The sequence below is a fragment of the Saccopteryx leptura genome, chromosome 3 (genome assembly GCF_036850995.1).
Source record: "Saccopteryx leptura isolate mSacLep1 chromosome 3, mSacLep1_pri_phased_curated, whole genome shotgun sequence".
Taxonomy (NCBI): domain Eukaryota; kingdom Metazoa; phylum Chordata; class Mammalia; order Chiroptera; family Emballonuridae; genus Saccopteryx; species Saccopteryx leptura.
The window spans coordinates 113,456,434-113,473,985 of NC_089505.1; the positions used below are offsets into that span (position 1 = coordinate 113,456,434).

The window sequence follows — 17,552 nt, forward strand, 5'->3', positions numbered from 1 at the left end:
CATGTGACCTTATCCCACTCTTCTCCAACTCTACCACCACCACTGCCACACACACAGGCGCACATGCGCACACACACATGCACACACACACACCTTATTGGACCAGAGGCAAGCCAGCATCTATAGGCTGCAAGGATAACATGAGGAAGTTACTAAACATGTAGAAAGAATTCTGATGGCTTTCTAGTTGCAAGTGGTCTCATAATAAAATAATAAAACCCCTTGAGAAAATTTAGAACTATGTCTCCCCAACCAAATCAGCTTTGACAAGAATTTCTCCTAGGAATCCACACACTAGCCTTATCTTTGTCTAAGCCACTAGAGCAGGGGTCCCCAAACTACGGCCCGCGGGCGACATGCGGCCCCCTGAGGCCATTTATCCGGCCCCCACCGCACTTCCAGAAGAGGCACCTCTTTCATTGGTGGTCAGTGAGAGGAGCATAGTTCCCATTGAAATACTGGTCAGTTTGTTGATTTAAATTTACTTGTTCTTTATTTTAAATATTGTATTTGTTCCCATTTTGTTTTTTTACTTTAAAATAAGATATGTGCAGTGTACATAGGGATTTGTGAATAGTTTTTTTTATAGTCCGGCCCTCCAACGGCCTGAGGGACAGTGAACTGGCCCCCTGTGTAAAAAGTTTGGGGACCCCTGCCCTAGAGGCTGCATTGCTGTGATAGTTCATTGTATATGTCAACCTGGCTAGACCATAGTACCCAGATATTTGGTTAAACATCATTCTAGATGTTTCTATGAAGGTATTTTTTGCTGAGATTAATGTTTAAATCAGTGGACTTTGAGTAAAGCAGATTACCCTCCACAATGTGGGTGGGCCTCACATAATCAGCTGAAGGCCTTAGTACAAAAAAGACTGAGCTCCCCTGAGGGAAAGGGAATTCTGCCAGCAGATGACCTTTGGACTCAAATGAAACTTTTATCCCCTAGGTCTTTGGTCTCCTGGCCTACCCTGTAGATTTTGAACTTGTCAAACTTCCACAATCGTGTAAGCCAATTTCTTAAAATAAATTAATCTCTTCCTCTCTCTCAATAGCTGCATAGATAGATAGATAGATAGATAGATAGATAGATAGATGGATAGATAGATAGATAGATAGATAGATAGATAGATAGATAATAAATAGATAATGTGTGTGTGTGTGTGTGTGTGTGTGTGTTCAAATCTTATTAGTTCTGATAAGAAAGAAGAGGCATCAGTGGGAATTAGGAGGATTACATTAGGGACTTCCTAATACCTCTGAACTCTGCTGCCAATTCTTCTATGAGCCTTCACAGTGAGGGAGAAAAAGCTAGGTTTTATAAGGTTCACAAGCAGGCCAGTCCTGGCCCAGTCACTAAGTATGTGACCTGGAGCAAGTCATTCCACAGCTCTGACTAGATCAGAGTCTGGACACACAAAGCACGCTGCCCATAGTATATACATCATTAGAGGATTCCATTTTTTTCCTACTGAAATGTGGAAGCAACCCATAACTCTCGTAACTCTTCAACTGGCTTATAATTGAAGTTAGTCCATGAGACCAAACCAATTTTCAATCCTATGATTATTTGGTTTCTAAAGCCCCCACCAGCTAAAATGAAATGAAGCCACTGAAATTGTAGTCACTGCTGGGCAGGGGACTTGTTTGAAAAATAAAGCTCCACCCTGGGCTGAAACAACAGGGAACATAGGAAAAACCCAGGAAGGGAGCCCTGGAGAGGGTGAGGTTGAGTTCCATGTGCTCTGCACTTGCCACCACCGAGCTCTCTTCTTACATGGTTTCCAGTGTCTGATCTATAGCTGATCTAAACCCCCAGTTTGTCTGCAGCTCCCCAGTCGTACCTGTACTAGTACCCACCACCCAACATAGTTACCTCAGCCAGGCTGACGGAGATGAGGAACACGGGTGGCGGGAGGCAGTTAGCTCTCTCCAAGTAGGTCCTTCGGGCGTTTTCAGGAAGCATCCATTTTGAGACAATCTTGTGGACCTTTTTGTACTTGCAGGGATCATTCCCTTCCCCATCCTCTCTCATTTTCTTCTCTTCCTCCAGCTCTTCTTCTACATCTCTACCCACAGTCATGTCCTTCATCTCCAAATCCTGAGCAGCAGCCATTGTCCTGGGTTCCAACTACACCTGAAAGGGACATGAATGTCAGGGAGAAGAGATGGCCCTGTAGTCTTCAGGCCATGGTGCTTTCCTGGGCTCCCTGGCATACCCATTGGTTTCCAAAATCTCTCCTGTATGTTGATAGAAGGCAACTGAAGACCTGAAGCCTAAATAAATACTCATAATATCCATCACCACCAGTATGTAATTGTGACAAAGTACTAGAGTCTCCCCCAAATGAGGGAGAGGGCTCTCAGGGGTCACTTCTGGTTGCACCTACTGCCATCACCCAAGGGGATGGGCTGGAGCCTTGAAATGGCAACACTACCAGCCCTGGCCGGTTGGCTCAGTGGTAGAGCGTCAGCCTGGCGTGCAGGAGTCCCAGGTTCGATTCCCGGCCAGGGCACACAGGAGAAGTGCCCATCTGCTTCTCCACCCCTCCCCCTCTCCTTCCTCTCTGTCTCTCTCTTCCTCTCCCGCACCCAAGGTTCCACTAGAGCAAAGCTTGCCCGGTCACTGAGGATGGCTCTGTGGCCTCTGCCTCAGGCGCTAGAATGGCTCTGATTGCAGCAGAGCGATACCCCAAGATGAGCAGAGCATCATCCTTGGTGGGCATGCGGGAGTCTGTCAGACTGCCTCCCCGTTTCCAACTTCAGAAAAATACAAAAAAAAAAAAGAAAAAAAAAAAAAGAAATGGCAACACTACCATATACACCTTTACTTTCTCCTTTGCCACAGAATTTTTCTTTCTTTTTTTTTATTCAATGAGAGGAGGGGAGGCAGAAACAGACTCCTGCATGTGCCCCGACCAGGATCCACCCACTAGGGAGCAATGCTCTGCCCATCTTGGGCATTGCTCCATTGCTCAGCAACCAAGCTCTTTTTAGCACCTGAGGCAGAGGCCATGAAGCCATCCTCAGCACTTGGGGCCAACTCACTCCAATTGAGCCATAGCTGCAAGAATGGAGAGAGAGAGAGAGAGAGAGAGAGAGAAATGAGAAGGGGAAAGGTGAAGCAGATGGGCTGTTCTCCTGTGTTCCCTGACTGGGAATTGAACCTGGGACATCCATACAGGACCCAAGGCTCCATTGGAGCAAAGATGGCCCGGGCACTGAGGATGGCTCTGTGGCCTATGCCTCAGGCGCTAGAATGGCTCTGGATGCGACAGAGCGACGCCCCAGAGGAGCAGAGCATCGCCCCCTGGTGGGTGTGCCGGGTAGATCCCGGTTGGGCGCATGCGGGAGTCTGTCTGACTGCCTCCCCGTTTCCAGCTTCGGAAAAAAAAAAAAAGGCTGGTCCAATGGTTGTGGGTTATCAGAACTTATTAACTTAGTTTGCTGCTCAGCTGGAATTGGGGTAGAGGAGAAGTCTCCACATGGTCAACCTAAATTGCCAGTTGCAGCAGCTATAGAATTGGAGACTGGCTATAGCTTAACTGAGCAATCTCTTCTCCCCTCTTAGTTTTATTTTGCTTCTACTCACAGGTTTCTGACCAAAAGTCATTTATTGAGCACCCACTGTGCATCAGGCACTATGTTGGGGACTGTCACATCTATTGACTCACTGGATTCCCACAATAACCCCAGGAAGTGGGGATTTGTAGCCCCACTATAGATAAAAGGTGGAGTTTCCCACCCACCCATCTCCCCCCAGAAAAGCATAACTTAAATAAGATTCAAACATACCTCTTCTATTTCTTTATTGATTTTTTTTTTTTAAGAGAGAGAGGAGTGAGAGAGAGAGACAGAGAGAGAGAGAAGGGGGAGGAGCAGGAAGCATCAACTCCCATATGTGCCTTGACCAGGCAAGCCCAAGGTTTCGAACCGGTGACCTCAGTGTTCCAGGTCGACGCTTTATCCCACTGCGCCACCACAGGTCAGGCCTCTATTTCTAAATTAACAGTATCCTTTCTAAATTACCACCACTGCCCATTCTGTAGCACATTTGAGTTAACAAGGCCATTCCATACTGATTCTGCAGATAAAACATCAACACCCTTGCTACAACACATTTTCCCAACAACTCTCCAACACCCAAAACTCTTAGCTGAGTTTCTACTAATTTTTATATCCAGTATCCCCTTGAACCCCATCCTTAACATTTAATCTGCATTCAGGCATTTATTCAACAAATAGCTATTGAAAACCTACTTATGTATCAGGCCACAATCCCTATCCCAAAATATATACAACGTAATGGAGGAAACAGAGATCGATGAAAATTACACAAATAATTATAAAATTACATCTCTGTTAGGCGATACCAAGCAGATGCTACGATACCGGGCGGGCACATCTATAACAGAGAGGTTAATCCACACACTCTTCCTCCCCCTGTGCCATGGCGCCATCTGTACTGTCTCCCTCCTTTTGGTTTAGTCCTGTTATTATTTTTTTTTTTTCCTTTACAGAGACAGAGAGAGACAGAGTCAGAGAGAGGGATAGACAGGGACAAACAGACAGGAATGGAGAGATGAGAAGCATCAATCATTAGTTTTTCGTTGCACGTTGCAACACCTTAGTTGTTCATTGATTGCTTTCTCATATGTGCCTTGACTGCGGGCCTTCAGCAGACCGAGTAACCCCTTGCTGGAGCCAGCGACCTTGGGCTCAAGCTGATGAGCTTTTGCTCAAACCAGATGAGCCCGCACTCAAGCTGGTGACATCGGGGTCTCGAACCTGGGTCTTCCGCATCTCAGTCTGACACTCCATCTACTGCGCCACCATCTGGTCAGGCCTGTTATGTTTTACACCTGGTTAAACCACTTAAATCACTCAATCAAATGTTTCCATGGTCAATAAAAGGCAAGGGGTGAGGAGAGAGCTCAAATATATTAAAAGAAAACAATCATGTTGAAAACTAATACATAGTAATCATCTAATTTTTGTAAAAAGCAATGCACTAATACACACCCAGGAAAAAGTCTGGAGAATTAACTATAATTATAGCTAGCTGCATGGTGGGATTTTGGATTTTGCCCTCTATGTAGGAGAGGGCCCAGATTCTAAGGAGCCTAAAGCTTAAACAATGTGGGGGTCTTTTCTTTGTAAAACAATTACATAAAATTAATATTGCAAAATAAACTACAAAAGTAGATACACGACCTTAGAAGGAGCCCATGTAAGTGAGAGGTCTGAAGTTTAAGCTTTGTTGGTTTCACAAGTAATCTACCTGTGTCTATTTTTTAAAGTATGTATTATTATCTTAATTAAAAATAAAACAAATAAAGCTATATCTATGAGACCTTTGCTTGGCTCCTAAAGTCTCAACTACTATACTATTTCTCCCTTTCCTTTTGCAGCCCAATGTCTCGAAGGATGGGTTTGTACCCACTAACCATCTTGTCATCTGCATCCCCCATTGATACTGCTCTCATGAGTTACGTCCCTCAAACAAATCCTCTTTAGTAGTGATGTGGGAGTCCTAAGGATGTATGTACACAGAGCACCCTTGGCATTTCAAAGTGCATCCCCTTGCAAAATCTCACGTGCTCCTCAGAACAAGCTGTGAAAAGAAAGAGAAGGCAAGCAATATGTTCTCAATTCTCTGAGTCTTCAACCTTACTAGCACCTGTCTGTTGAGATCCCTGCATCCCCACTTTCCATCTCAACCACATTCCATTCTCTCACTTCCTTCTCCTACTCCGCAGCCACTGGCATCCCCTCTGTACCTTCAACAACAACATTCTCATCCTACACCTGTACTTCTCTCACAGGATGAAGAGGGGCATAGTGGCAAGGCCACAAGAGGACAGGAACACAGGTTTTGGTGCTAAAAAGACGTAGGGAATGGCCTGTCTTATTTTTCTTTGCAACCCCAGTCAATAGCCCTGAGCCTGGCACCATGAGCCATGGAATGTTAGGGGCTAGGGGAGGAGGGAATGGACAGTTGTTGTTTAATGGGTACAGAGTTTCAATTTTGGAAGTCAAAAAACTTCTAAAGATGGATGGTGGCGATAGTGGCACAATGTAAATGTAGTTAATGTCTCTGTACTGTACACTTAAAAATGGTTAAAATGGACCCTGGCTGATTAGCTCAGTCAGTGAAAGTGTCATCTCAAAACACCAATGTTGCAGGTTTGATCCCTGGTCAGGGCACACACAGGAAGCAATCAGTGAATGCACAACTAAGTGGAACACCAAATGAATGTTTCCATTTCTCTCTCTCTCTCTCCCTTCCTCTCTCTGTCTCTCTAAAATCAATTAATTAATTTAAAAAAATAAAAATGGTAAATTTTGATACATATATTTTATCACACACACAAAAACTAAACAGTAATACTAAATTTTCAAAGTCATTGTGAAAACTAGATAGAATAGAGTGTTTCTCACCAGCATATACTTAATAAGTAGTATCTTATGCTACTGATATTTTCAGCTTAGTCTAATGCACCTAAATTTCGTAAATGGCCCAAAAAGAAAGTTTCAACTGTAATTTTCTTTAAAGCATCAGCAGTAGAACTGAATGACTGAGATTAAAATATGGCCCTGGCTGGTTGGCTCAGTAGTAGAGCGTCAGCCTGGCATATGGATGTCCTGGGTTCAATTCCCATCAGGGCACACAGAAGAAGCAACCATCTGCTTCTCCACTTCTGTACCTCTTCTCCTCTCCCTTCTCTCTCTCTCTCTCTCTCTCTCTCTCTCTGCCTCTCCCACATCCATGGCTTCATTAGTTCAAGTGCATTGGCCCTGGATGCTGAGGATGGCTCTGTGGAGCCTCTGCCTCAGGTGCTAAAAATAGCTTGGTTGCAAACATGGCCCTAGGTGAGCAGAGCATCAGCCCCACACAGGGGTTGCCAGGTGGATCCCAGTCCAGGTACAGGGGAGTATTCTATCTCCCCTCCTCTCACTTGGAAAAGAAGATATAAAAAAAAACAACAGCTCTACAAGATACAACCGTAAGTAACCTTAGATCACTTAAACTCTGAGCCTCAAATTACATTTTTAAAAATTATGATTAAATACACAAATTTAAAAATTATGATTAAATACACAAATTTAAAAATTATGATTAAATTATGACATAAAATTTACTGTTCTAATCATTTTAAGCTGTACAAATCAGTGGCATTAGGTACATTTCCAATGTTGTGCAACCATCACCACTATCTAGTTCCAGAACTTTGTCACCCCAAACAGAAATCCACACATACTGAGCAGTCATCCCCATCCCCCTTCCTTCAGCCACCCGCAACCATCCGTCTGCTGTTTCTATAGACTTGCCTTTTCTGGGCATTTCATTTAAATGAGGTTATATAATATGTGGTTTTTTGTGACTGGCCTCTTGCACTTAGTAAAAGTCTTTTAAGGTTCATCCATATTATAGCATGTGTCAGTACTTCATTCCTTTAAAGGGCTGAATATTGCATTATATAGATAGTTGTACCACATTTTGTTTGTCTATTTATCTGTGGAAGGACATTTGGATTGTTTCCACCTTTTGGCTACTGTGACCACAGCTACTATGAACATCACTGTACAAGTTTTGTTTGAACAACTGTTTTCCATTCTTTGGGTATATACCTAGCAGTGGAATTATTGGGTCATATGGTAATTCTGCATTTAACTTATTGGGTAACCCTTAGATTCCATTTTAAAGTGGAAATAATAATAGCAATTACCTCATAACATTGCTGGGAAGATTTCTGAGGTAATGTATGTAAAGCACTTAGAATAATAGTATTCACATGCCGTAAATACTCCATAATTGTTAGTTATTATTGGCTATGAATGAATGGGTGGGTGTGTGGATGGCTGAATGACTGGAAATCAAGTCAAATTCACTTTGTTTTCAAATGTATTTTGTTAGGCAAGGTGCCACCTTACAATAGATTGTATTCAATAAATAAGGCAAAAAGAGAATTCCCCTTTTATTTTTATTTTCCCCAGCAACTTTTCTGAAAATAAAGGCTTCTTCCCTCCCCCACATCTGCCCTTCCACTCACCCAACCTTGCAAGGTCAGACAAAAAGTCTATAGAACTATTTTATTAATTTGGATAGTGATGATTATTTCTAGTTTGTTGTTACTTCTCATAATTGGCAAGAAACAATATGGCTCAGCAGCTTTAACCACAAAATTTTTTAATTTTAATTTAATTTAATTTTTTAGTGAGAGGAGGAGAGGCAGACAGACAGACTCCAACTTGCACGCGAACCGGATCCACATGGGCAAGCCCACCAGGGGGCGATGCTCTGCCCATCTGGGCCATGATCTCAGCGGAGCTATTCTAGAGCCTGAGGCAAAAGCTCCACAGAGCCAACCTCAGCACCAGAGGCCAACCTGCTCTAAGCAATCGAGCCATGCCTGTGGGAGGAGAAAGAGAGGGAGGGTGAAGTAGCAAATGGTGGCTTCTCCTGTGTGCCTCGACCGGGAATCGAACCCAGGACATCCACACACTGGGCCCATGCTCTACCACTGAGCCAACTGGGTAAGGCCATTTAACTATAAATGTTAAAGCAAAAATAAGTTCAACCTGTGATGATTCATTTTATTAATAAGCTCTATTGTAAATTTAAGCACTATATATAATCACGTTATGAGGAAATAAAATTCCACATTGTTAAAAATACAACTTTATAAATGGAGCTAGAAAAATGAGGATTAGAATCCTCCCTCCCTGTACCCCAATTTCTCTCTTCTCCAGGTTTCAAATTTTCCATAAATTTTACAACTTCAAGCCCACCATTTTAGGTATTTTAGTGAAATATATTTCCTAGGTGGCAAAGATACCTGACCCATTTGGTTTTTGCCAGGACTCACTGTGTGTCTGCCTTCCTCCTTGGCATCTACGGTGATGTGTAGTTTTAGTTAATTTAGGGTCTAGAAACAGATGAGCACATGGACAGCGACAGCAGCATTTGGGTTTTACCTGTCTTATCAGTGGATCACTGTCACACCCTGAGTTCTGCACCCGCCCATGTGCCCTGCTCCCTGAAAACAGGAGCCCCTCCCTGCTTCCCCTTTCTCCAGCATTTGGTGCCAGATGCTCTCAGGTGCTGCTTCCAGGCTCTGACCTACTGCATCCTTCCCACTGCGATTTACCTCCTGCTCCCACACCTAAATTTCTGAGCACAATTCCCCACCTTGGAAATGTAGCTAATCAGATTGGCAACAATGAAAAAAACAGAGCCATAGTGATGCATATGAGGCTGTGTAGAAGTGGGTGTGGTTTGTGGAATGTAAAGGAATTCAGCTTTTCTCGAAGGCAAGAGGGCAGTAGCTGTGAACTATGAAAAGCATATACCTTTCCCTGAATGTACTTTAGCTGGGTTGTTGCATTTTCTGACAGTTCTAGTTCTTAGGTAGTTCTTGCTTATACTGTGCTGAAATCTACTCACCAGCACTCTGCTTCTGGGTCCAAGGGTTTCTTCCCTTGGTCTCACAAAGCAAGTCTAACTTAAGGTCATGTCATTCATTCATTTTGTCCCTGCATGGGTGTGGCTTCTGTAGGTCAAAGCTGAGATAGAGTATCTGGAAGCACACTTTAGATTACCAGAATTTTTGGAGGCCCAACTGAATAGAGCAGTAGTCTGAAAACAAGTCAGCCATGATTACAACACTCTGTGGACTCACATTGTTATAAAAAGCATCCACAGCTATCAAATTATTTACTTGGCCCCTCTCATCGCTGTGGTACTCAGTAGAATTATTTACTGCACTGACTGTGCTTTCTTACTAAGCAAAGTTCATGCAGGTTTCTGGAGCTTTCTTTGATGCTGGCTTGATGTTAGGCTTCACCTCTGTCGGTCAAATAAGTTTGTAAATAATGATATATATGTTTGCTCGCTTATAGTTTGCATTGGGTGTGGGGGAACAGGCTGTAAGCAGGCAGGATTCTTGTTGGGTTTTTTTGTTGTTTTTTTTGTTTTGTTTTGTTTTTGTATTTTTCTGAAGTTGGAAACGGGGAGGCAGTCAGACAAATTCCCGCATGCACCCGAACAGGATCCACCCAGCACGCCCACCAGGGGGCGATGCTCTGCCCATCTGTGGCATCGCTCTATTGCAACCAGAGCCATTCTAGCACCTGAGGCAGAGGCCACAGAGTCATCCTCAGCGCCCGGGCCAACTTTGCTCCAATGGAGCGTTGGCTGCAGGAGGGGAAGAGAGAGACAGAGAGGAAGGAGAGGGGGAGGGATGGAGAAGCAGATGGGTGTGTTGGGCAGATAAAATATATTATGCTCACTTTGGGTTTTTTTTGGGTTTTTTTTTTCGTTTTTTTTTTTGTATTTTTCTGAAGCTGGAAACGGGGAGAGACAGTCAGACAGACTCCCGCATGCGCCCGACCGGGATCCACCCGGCACGCCCACCAGGGGCGAAGCTCTGCCCACCAGGGGGCAATGCTCTGCCCCTCCGGGGCGTCGCTCTGTTGCGACCAGAGCCACTCTAGCGCCTGGGGCAGAGGCCAAGGAGCCATCCCCAGCGCCTGGGCCATCTCTGCTCCAATGGAGCCTTGGCTGCGGGAGGGGAAGAGAGAGACAGAGAGGAAGGAGGGGGGGTGGAGAAGCAAATGGGCGCCTCTCCTATGTGCCCTGGCCGAGAATTGAACCCGGGTCCCCCGCACACCAGGCCGATGCTCTACCGCTGCGCCAACCGGCCAGGGCCTATTATGCTCACTTTGTTAAAGACGGCGCTGCCCACGAGGAGGCCGTCACCCAGGTGATATTAATGTGTGTCTCTGTAGGCAGGCAGAATCCTTGTAGCCTGGGGCTTGGTTTTGGGATTAAGCCTTTCCCACCCATTTTGATGTGGGGTGGTACAATCCAATCGTGCCTCAGAGAAGTGTCTGTATTAGAGACTTCCCTATTTTGTATATTGGATTAAGAGTTTGGATTTCTACACTATAAAATGGGGATGAAGCGGGAGCTTGCGCTCTTGGTTCCTGAGGTTAGCATGAGAGAGCAGAGAGAGTAGAGCCAGCAGCGGAAGGAGGCCACGTGGAGTAGGCCAGGAGAAGCAGCCAAGATGGCGGAGTGCTGAGTGAGATGCCAGTTTGTACAGAGTTTGTATCTGGGATAAGGAAGGAGATGGGGAACTGAGGAGAATAAGGCTGGTGAGCTAGAAACCTTTGATTCTAGGAAACCTGGATAAGTCAGTGGCTTTGTGAGCACTGAATGTGATTGGGTTTTGGAGCCCAGTGTGTGTTTTTACTTGCCCGCCGGGTGCAAGCTAGAATTAAAGACTATGGCCCACCAGTTTGTGGCTCCATTGTTTCTTTACCGACTGTCCGAAACCAATGCGAACCTGCATGGCCCAGAAGGCTGCTGTGATAGTGGCCCTGGCCATGCCTTCTGGCTTTACAGGGTGCTTCTCCTGTGTACCCTGGCCGGGAATCGAGCCCAGGACTCCTGCACGCCAGGCAGACGCTCTACCACTGAGCCAACCAGCCAGGGCCAGCAGGCAGAATTCTTATAGCCTAAGGCAGCGGTCCCCAAAATTTTTACACAGGGGGCCAGTTCACTGTCCCTAAGACCGTTGGAAGGCTGAACTATAAAAAAAACTATGAACAAATCCCTATGCACACTGCACATATCTTATTTTAAAGTAAAAAAACAAAACGAAAACAAATACAATATTTAAAATAAAGAACAAGTAAATTTTTTTATTTTTATTTTTACAGAGACAGAGAGAGAGTCAGAATGAGGGATAGACAGGGACAGACAGACAGGAATGGAGAGATGAGAAGCATCAATCATTAGATTTTCGTTGTGCATTGCGACACCTTAGTTGCTCATTGATTGCTTTCTCATATGTGCCTTGACCACAGGCCTTCAGCAGACTGAGTAACCCCTTGCTTGAGCCAGCGACCTTGGGTCCAAGCTGGTGAATTTTTTCTCAAACCAGATGAGTCCACACTCAAGCTGGTGACCTCGGGGTCTCAAACCTGGGTCTTCCACATCCCAGTCCGACGCTCTATCCACTGCGCCACTGCCTGGTCAGGCAAGAACAAGTAAATTTAAATCAACAAACTGACCAGTATTTCAATGGGAACTATGGGCCTGCTTTTGGCTAATGAGATGGTCAATGTGCTCCTCTCACTGACCACCAATGAAAGAGGTGCCCCTTCTGGAAGTGCGGCAGGGGCTGGATAAATGGCCTCAGGAGGCCGCATGTGGCCCACAGGCCATAGTTTGGGGACCCCTGGCCTAAGGCTTAGTTTTAAGACTAAGCCTTTCCCACCCTTTATTTTATTTTATTTTTTTATTTTTTTTACAGGGACAGAGAGAGAGTCAGAGAGAGGGATAGATAGGGACAGACAGACAGGAACAGAGAGAGGAGAAGCATCAATTATCAGTTTTTGGTTGCGACACCTTAGTTGTTCATGGATTGCTTTCTCATATGTGCCTTGACCACGGGCCTTCAGCAGACTGAGTAACCACTTGCTTGAGCCAGCAACTTTGGGTCCAAGCTGATGAGCTTTTTGCTCAAGCCAGATGAGCCCGCGCTCAAGCTGGCAACCTCGGGGTCTCAAACCTGGATCTTTCTGCATCCCAGTCCGACACTCTATCCACTGCACCACCACCTGGTCAGGCCTTTCCCACCCTTTTTTTCTTTTTCTTTTTTTGTATTTTTCCGAAGCTGGAAACAGGGAGAGGCAGTCAGACAGACTCCCACAAGCGCCCGACCAGGATCCACCCGGCACGCCCACCAGGGGGCGATGCTCTGCCCCTCCGGGGCGTCGCTCTGTCGCGACCAGAGCCATTCCAGTGCCTGGGGCAGAGGCCAAGGAGCCATCCCCAGCGCCCGGGCCATCTTTGCTCCAATGGAGCCCTGCTGCTGGAGGGGAAGAGATAGACAGAGAGGAAGGAGAGGGGGAGGGGCGGAGAAGTAGATGGGCGCCTCTCCTGTGTGCCCTGGCCGGGAATCGAACCCTGGACCCCTGCACACCAGGCTGACGCTCTACCACTGAGCCAACTGGCCAGGGCCTTTCCCACCCTTTTTGATGTGGGATGGTGCAGTCTCATGAGGAATCCCATTATGCCTCAGATAAGTGACTTTGTATCAGAAACTTCCTTCTTTGTATATTGAATTAAAGGTTTTGATTTCTACACTATAAAGTGGGGCAGACCAGGAGCTTGCTCTCTCTTGGTTCCTAAGATTAGCATTAGAGAGGAGAGCAGAGAAGGGCCACGTGGAGGAGGCCAGGAGAAGCAGCCAAGATGGTGGAGTGCTGAGGGAGAAGCCAGTTTGTGCAGAGTTTGTGCAGGGAGAAGGAAGGAGATGGGGAACAGAAGTGAATAAGTCTGGTGAGCTAGAAACCTTTGATTCTAGGAAACTTGGATAAGTCAGTAGCTTTGTGAGCACTGAATGAGTGGGTTTTGGAGCCCAGTGTGTGTTTTTACTCACCCGCTGGGCGCAAGCTAGGATTAAAGATGATGGCCCACCAATTCTTGGCTCCGTTGTTTCATTACTGTCTGTCCGAATCTAATACGAACCTGCATGTGAATGGCCACAATGGTGGCTCCTGGCTTTACAACCTCTTATCGGCAGCAAGTGGCTGCCAACTTTTTGTTGAAATCTACACATGTACATCGAGAGGATCACTTTGTAAATTATATAAATGTCTACCCACTATGCTGTATGTCCGAAACTAATCTAAAATAATAAGGAATGTCAACTGTAGTTGAAAAGATTAAAAAAATTAAAAATAAATAAAAATAAACTTAAAAATTTTGAAATCACACACACAGAGATCAAAACATTCTCATCCTACTATTAGGAAACAACAGGAGTAGATTGCTAGAGTAGGCAAAAAAGGAGCCACATACTATACCTGACAAGGTCAGGCAGGCCTGCATGGTGAGCCTTACAAACTCAGAGACTGAAAGTAACCACATAGGATGGTCTGAACATAATAATTCCTCACTAGAAGTGGGTCATTACAGTAGTCACGTCCTAGGTCTGTAGTTTCCCAGACAAAGGTCAATCTTTACCTTCAGTGAGCCTATGCATTGTCTTTTTGCATAAGATAACATACCTTTGAAATGTCAGAGTAATCTCATTTTCCAGACCCCTGGGTCACACCCACCACACCAGATCACCAGACCACAGAACCTTTTATTGTTATCTTGTTCCCAGAATACCATCTCTGTGTGCTGTAAATGTCATTATCTATCCTGTACCCACCAATGTAAAAGAAGTAGGTGTCTCTATTTTACTTTTTGTCCAATCCCAGAGATTTCCCTGCTTTGCCTTCTCTCACCCTGTTAATCTACTACCGATGAATTTCATCTACTCTCCTTTCATCTCCTCCTATGATCCTAATGTATAAAACAAGCTGAAAAATTGCCATTCTCTGAGTTATTTTCTCAGTTCATTGAGATTTTGCTACCCAGCAATTGCAGTCAGTTTGATTCAAATAAACTCTACAGGTTTGGATGTTTCTTACATCGACATTAGAAAGAATGTGTCTCTGGAGGAGTATAAAAGACTGATGGCCTTCTGATTAAAAATGAAGATGTTCCCTGTTGGGCAGATAAAATGTATTATGCTCACTTTGTTAAAGATGGTGCTGCCCACGTGAGGCCGTCGCCCAGGTGATATTAATGTGTGTTGGGGATCGTTGTAACCTGGGGCTTGGTTTTGGGATTAAGCCTTTCCCACCCTTTTTGATGTGGGGTGGTACAATCCAATCATGCCTCAGAGAAGTGACTTTGTATTAGAGACTTCCCTATTTTGTATATTGGATTAAGGGTTTGGATTTCTACACTATAAAATGGGGACGCAGCGGGAGCTTGCGCTCTTGGTTCCTGGGATGATTAGAGGAGAGAGCAGAGCAGAGAGCGGAGGGAGGCCACGTGGAGTAGGCCAGGAGAAGCAGCCAAGATGGTGGAGTGCGGAGTGAGATGCCAGTTTGTGCAGAGTTTGTATCTGAGATAAGGAAGGAGATGGGGAACTGAGGAGAATAAGGCTGGTGAGCTAGAAACCTTTGATTCTAGGAAACTCGGATAAGTCAGTGGCTTTGTGAGCACTGAATGTGAGTGGGTTTTGGAGCCCAGTGTGTGTTTTTTACTTGCCCGCCGGGTGCAAGCTAGAATTAAAGACTATGGCCCACCAGTTTGTGGCTCCGCTGTTTCTTTACTGACTGTCCGAATCCAATGCGAACCTGCTTGGGCCGGGCTGCTTTGATGGTGGTGGCTCCGGCCCCGGCTTCTGGCCTTACATTCCCCCTGTACCCCAGGAATAAAAAAACTTCTCTTCATGCCTGGCTAGTATTCTTCAGGGGAAGAAAAATGGAAAGAGCTTCCCTACTTCCTGACCTTGTCTGGTAGCAGCATTGCCTGTGCTATGAATCACTGAGTCAGTGTGTTGGTCAGGGATGAGAAAGGGTAGGCCTGTGCTCATTTACCCAGAATAGTTAGTTGTCTGCCTTTAAAAAAAAAAAGATCTGTAGAAATATCAATGTCCATAAGGAGATCTCTACACAGGAGGCCCCTTGACATTAGCAAGGGATTTTTCCCAAGACCCTTCAGGTGTCCTCATTCACTAAATATCATATACTGTCTCCTGAAATTACATTGTAAATGATAGCCAAAAAGTTTTTTTTCTTCTTTTTTTTTTATATTTTTTTTGTATTTTTCTTTTTTTTTTTAAAGATTTCTTTTTCTTTTCTTTTTTAATTTTTTTTTATTTATTCACTTTAGAGAGGAGAGAGAAAGGGAGAGAGAGACAGAGAGGGAGAGAGAGAGGAGAGAGAGACAGAGGGAAGGTGGGGAGGAGCTGGAAGCATCAACTCCCATATGTGCCTTGACCAGGCAAGCCCAGGGTTTCAAACCGGTGACCTCAGCATTTCCATGTCGATGCTTTATCCACTGCGCCACCACAGATCAGGCTGTATTTTTCTTAAGTTGGAAACGGGGAGGCAGTCAGACAGACTCCCTCATGTGCCTGACCAGGATCCACCCGGCATGCCCACCAGGGGGCGATGCTCTGCCCATCTGGGGTGTTGCTCCGCTGCAACCAGAGCCATTCTAGCGCCTGAGACAGAGGCTATGGAGCCATACTCAGCACCCAGGCCAACTTTGCTCTAATGGAGCCTTGGCTGCGGGAGGGGAAGAGAGAGACAGAGAGGAAGGAGAGGGGGAGGGGTAGAGAAGCAGATGGGCACCTCTCCTGTGTGCCCTGGCCGGGAATCGAACCCAGGACTCCTGCACGCCAGGTGGACGCTCTACCACTGAGCCAACCAGCCAGGGCCGATAGCCAGAAAGTTTTAAGTGATTCCACTCCAGACTAAATAATTCTACAAATGCAAAAGTAAAGTTATTTATAAAATTGGTTGCGTGAGGAGTATTAACCACGTTCAATGCTTTGCACCCAAGGTTCCAAAGAAGGAAAGAAAAAAGAAACCTTGGTTAGTTAGTGGGACCTCTTTTCATCTCTCATGACATTTAATCTCTCTCGAAGAGAAGTGTCTGTACTGGAAGAAGAACTCACTAAAACAACTTCGCAAGTTATTTTTCCTGGTACCTACATGACACACATGGTGGATCTCTGGATATCAGGGATCCTATACACCACTGAACTTGACATTCCATGCCAATTTATCCAAAACTTCTCTTTGTGGCTGTAAAGCCAATATCCACGGCCACCATGACAGCCGCCTGGCCCATGCAGGTTCGCATTGGATTCAGACAGACGGTAATAAAACAACGGAGCCACATACTGCTGGGCCATTATCTTTAATCCTAGCTTGCACCTGGAGAGCAAGTAAAAGCACACACTGGGCTCCAAAACCCACTCATTCAGCGCTCACAAAGATACTGACTTATCCGAGTTTCCTAGAATCAAAGGAGTCTAGCTCACTAGCCTCATTCTCCTTTGTTCCCCATCTCCTTCTCCTGCACAAGCTCTGCACTAACTGGCTTCTCTTTCAGCACTCTGCCATCTTGACTGCCACTCCTCTCCTCCACGTGGCCTTACTCTGCTCTCCAACCTGCTCTCTGCTCTAATGCTAACTAACCTCAGGAACCGAGACAGAGCAAGCTCTCGGTCTGCCCCACTTTATAGTGTAGAAATGAAAACCTTTAATCCAATATACAAATAAGAAAGTCTCTGATACAAAGTCACTTATCTGAGGCATAATAGGATTCCTACTGAGAGTACACCACCCTACATCAAAAAGGGTGGGAAAGGCTTAGTCCTAAAATCAAGCCCCAAGCTACAAGGATCCTGCCTGCCCACAGCCCGCCCCCAACACACATTAATATCACCTGGGCGACCAGCTTCCATGTGGGCAGCACCATCTTTAACAAAGTGAGCATAATATATTTTATCTGCCTAACAGTGGCAAAAAAAAAAAGTCACTTTCCTTTCTCAGGCCTCTTCACTTTATTTTCATGCTTATCACTGGCACTGTCAACTTATTTTTCTGAGTCTTTTCTACTCCAACAAGAAACAAAGATTTTAGTCACTGCATGCAGGTTATGTAAAGTCCGTCACTAGGAAAGA

At 45.3% G+C, this 17,552-nt stretch overlaps 1 protein-coding gene across 4 annotated transcripts in view; it reads right to left on the minus strand.

Moving 5' to 3' along the window:
• RHBDL2 (rhomboid like 2) overlaps positions 1-17,552 on the minus strand; it is a 116,176-nt gene that overhangs the window by 31,646 nt on the left and 66,978 nt on the right. For all 4 annotated transcript variants that reach the window (XM_066375935.1, XM_066375932.1, XM_066375933.1 and 1 more), the window contains one exon: positions 1,874-2,134. In XM_066375935.1, coding sequence (XP_066232032.1) covers positions 1,874-2,113 — 240 coding nt within the window. In that variant the 5' untranslated portion in view covers positions 2,114-2,134. The remainder of the gene's footprint in view (positions 1-1,873; positions 2,135-17,552) is intronic.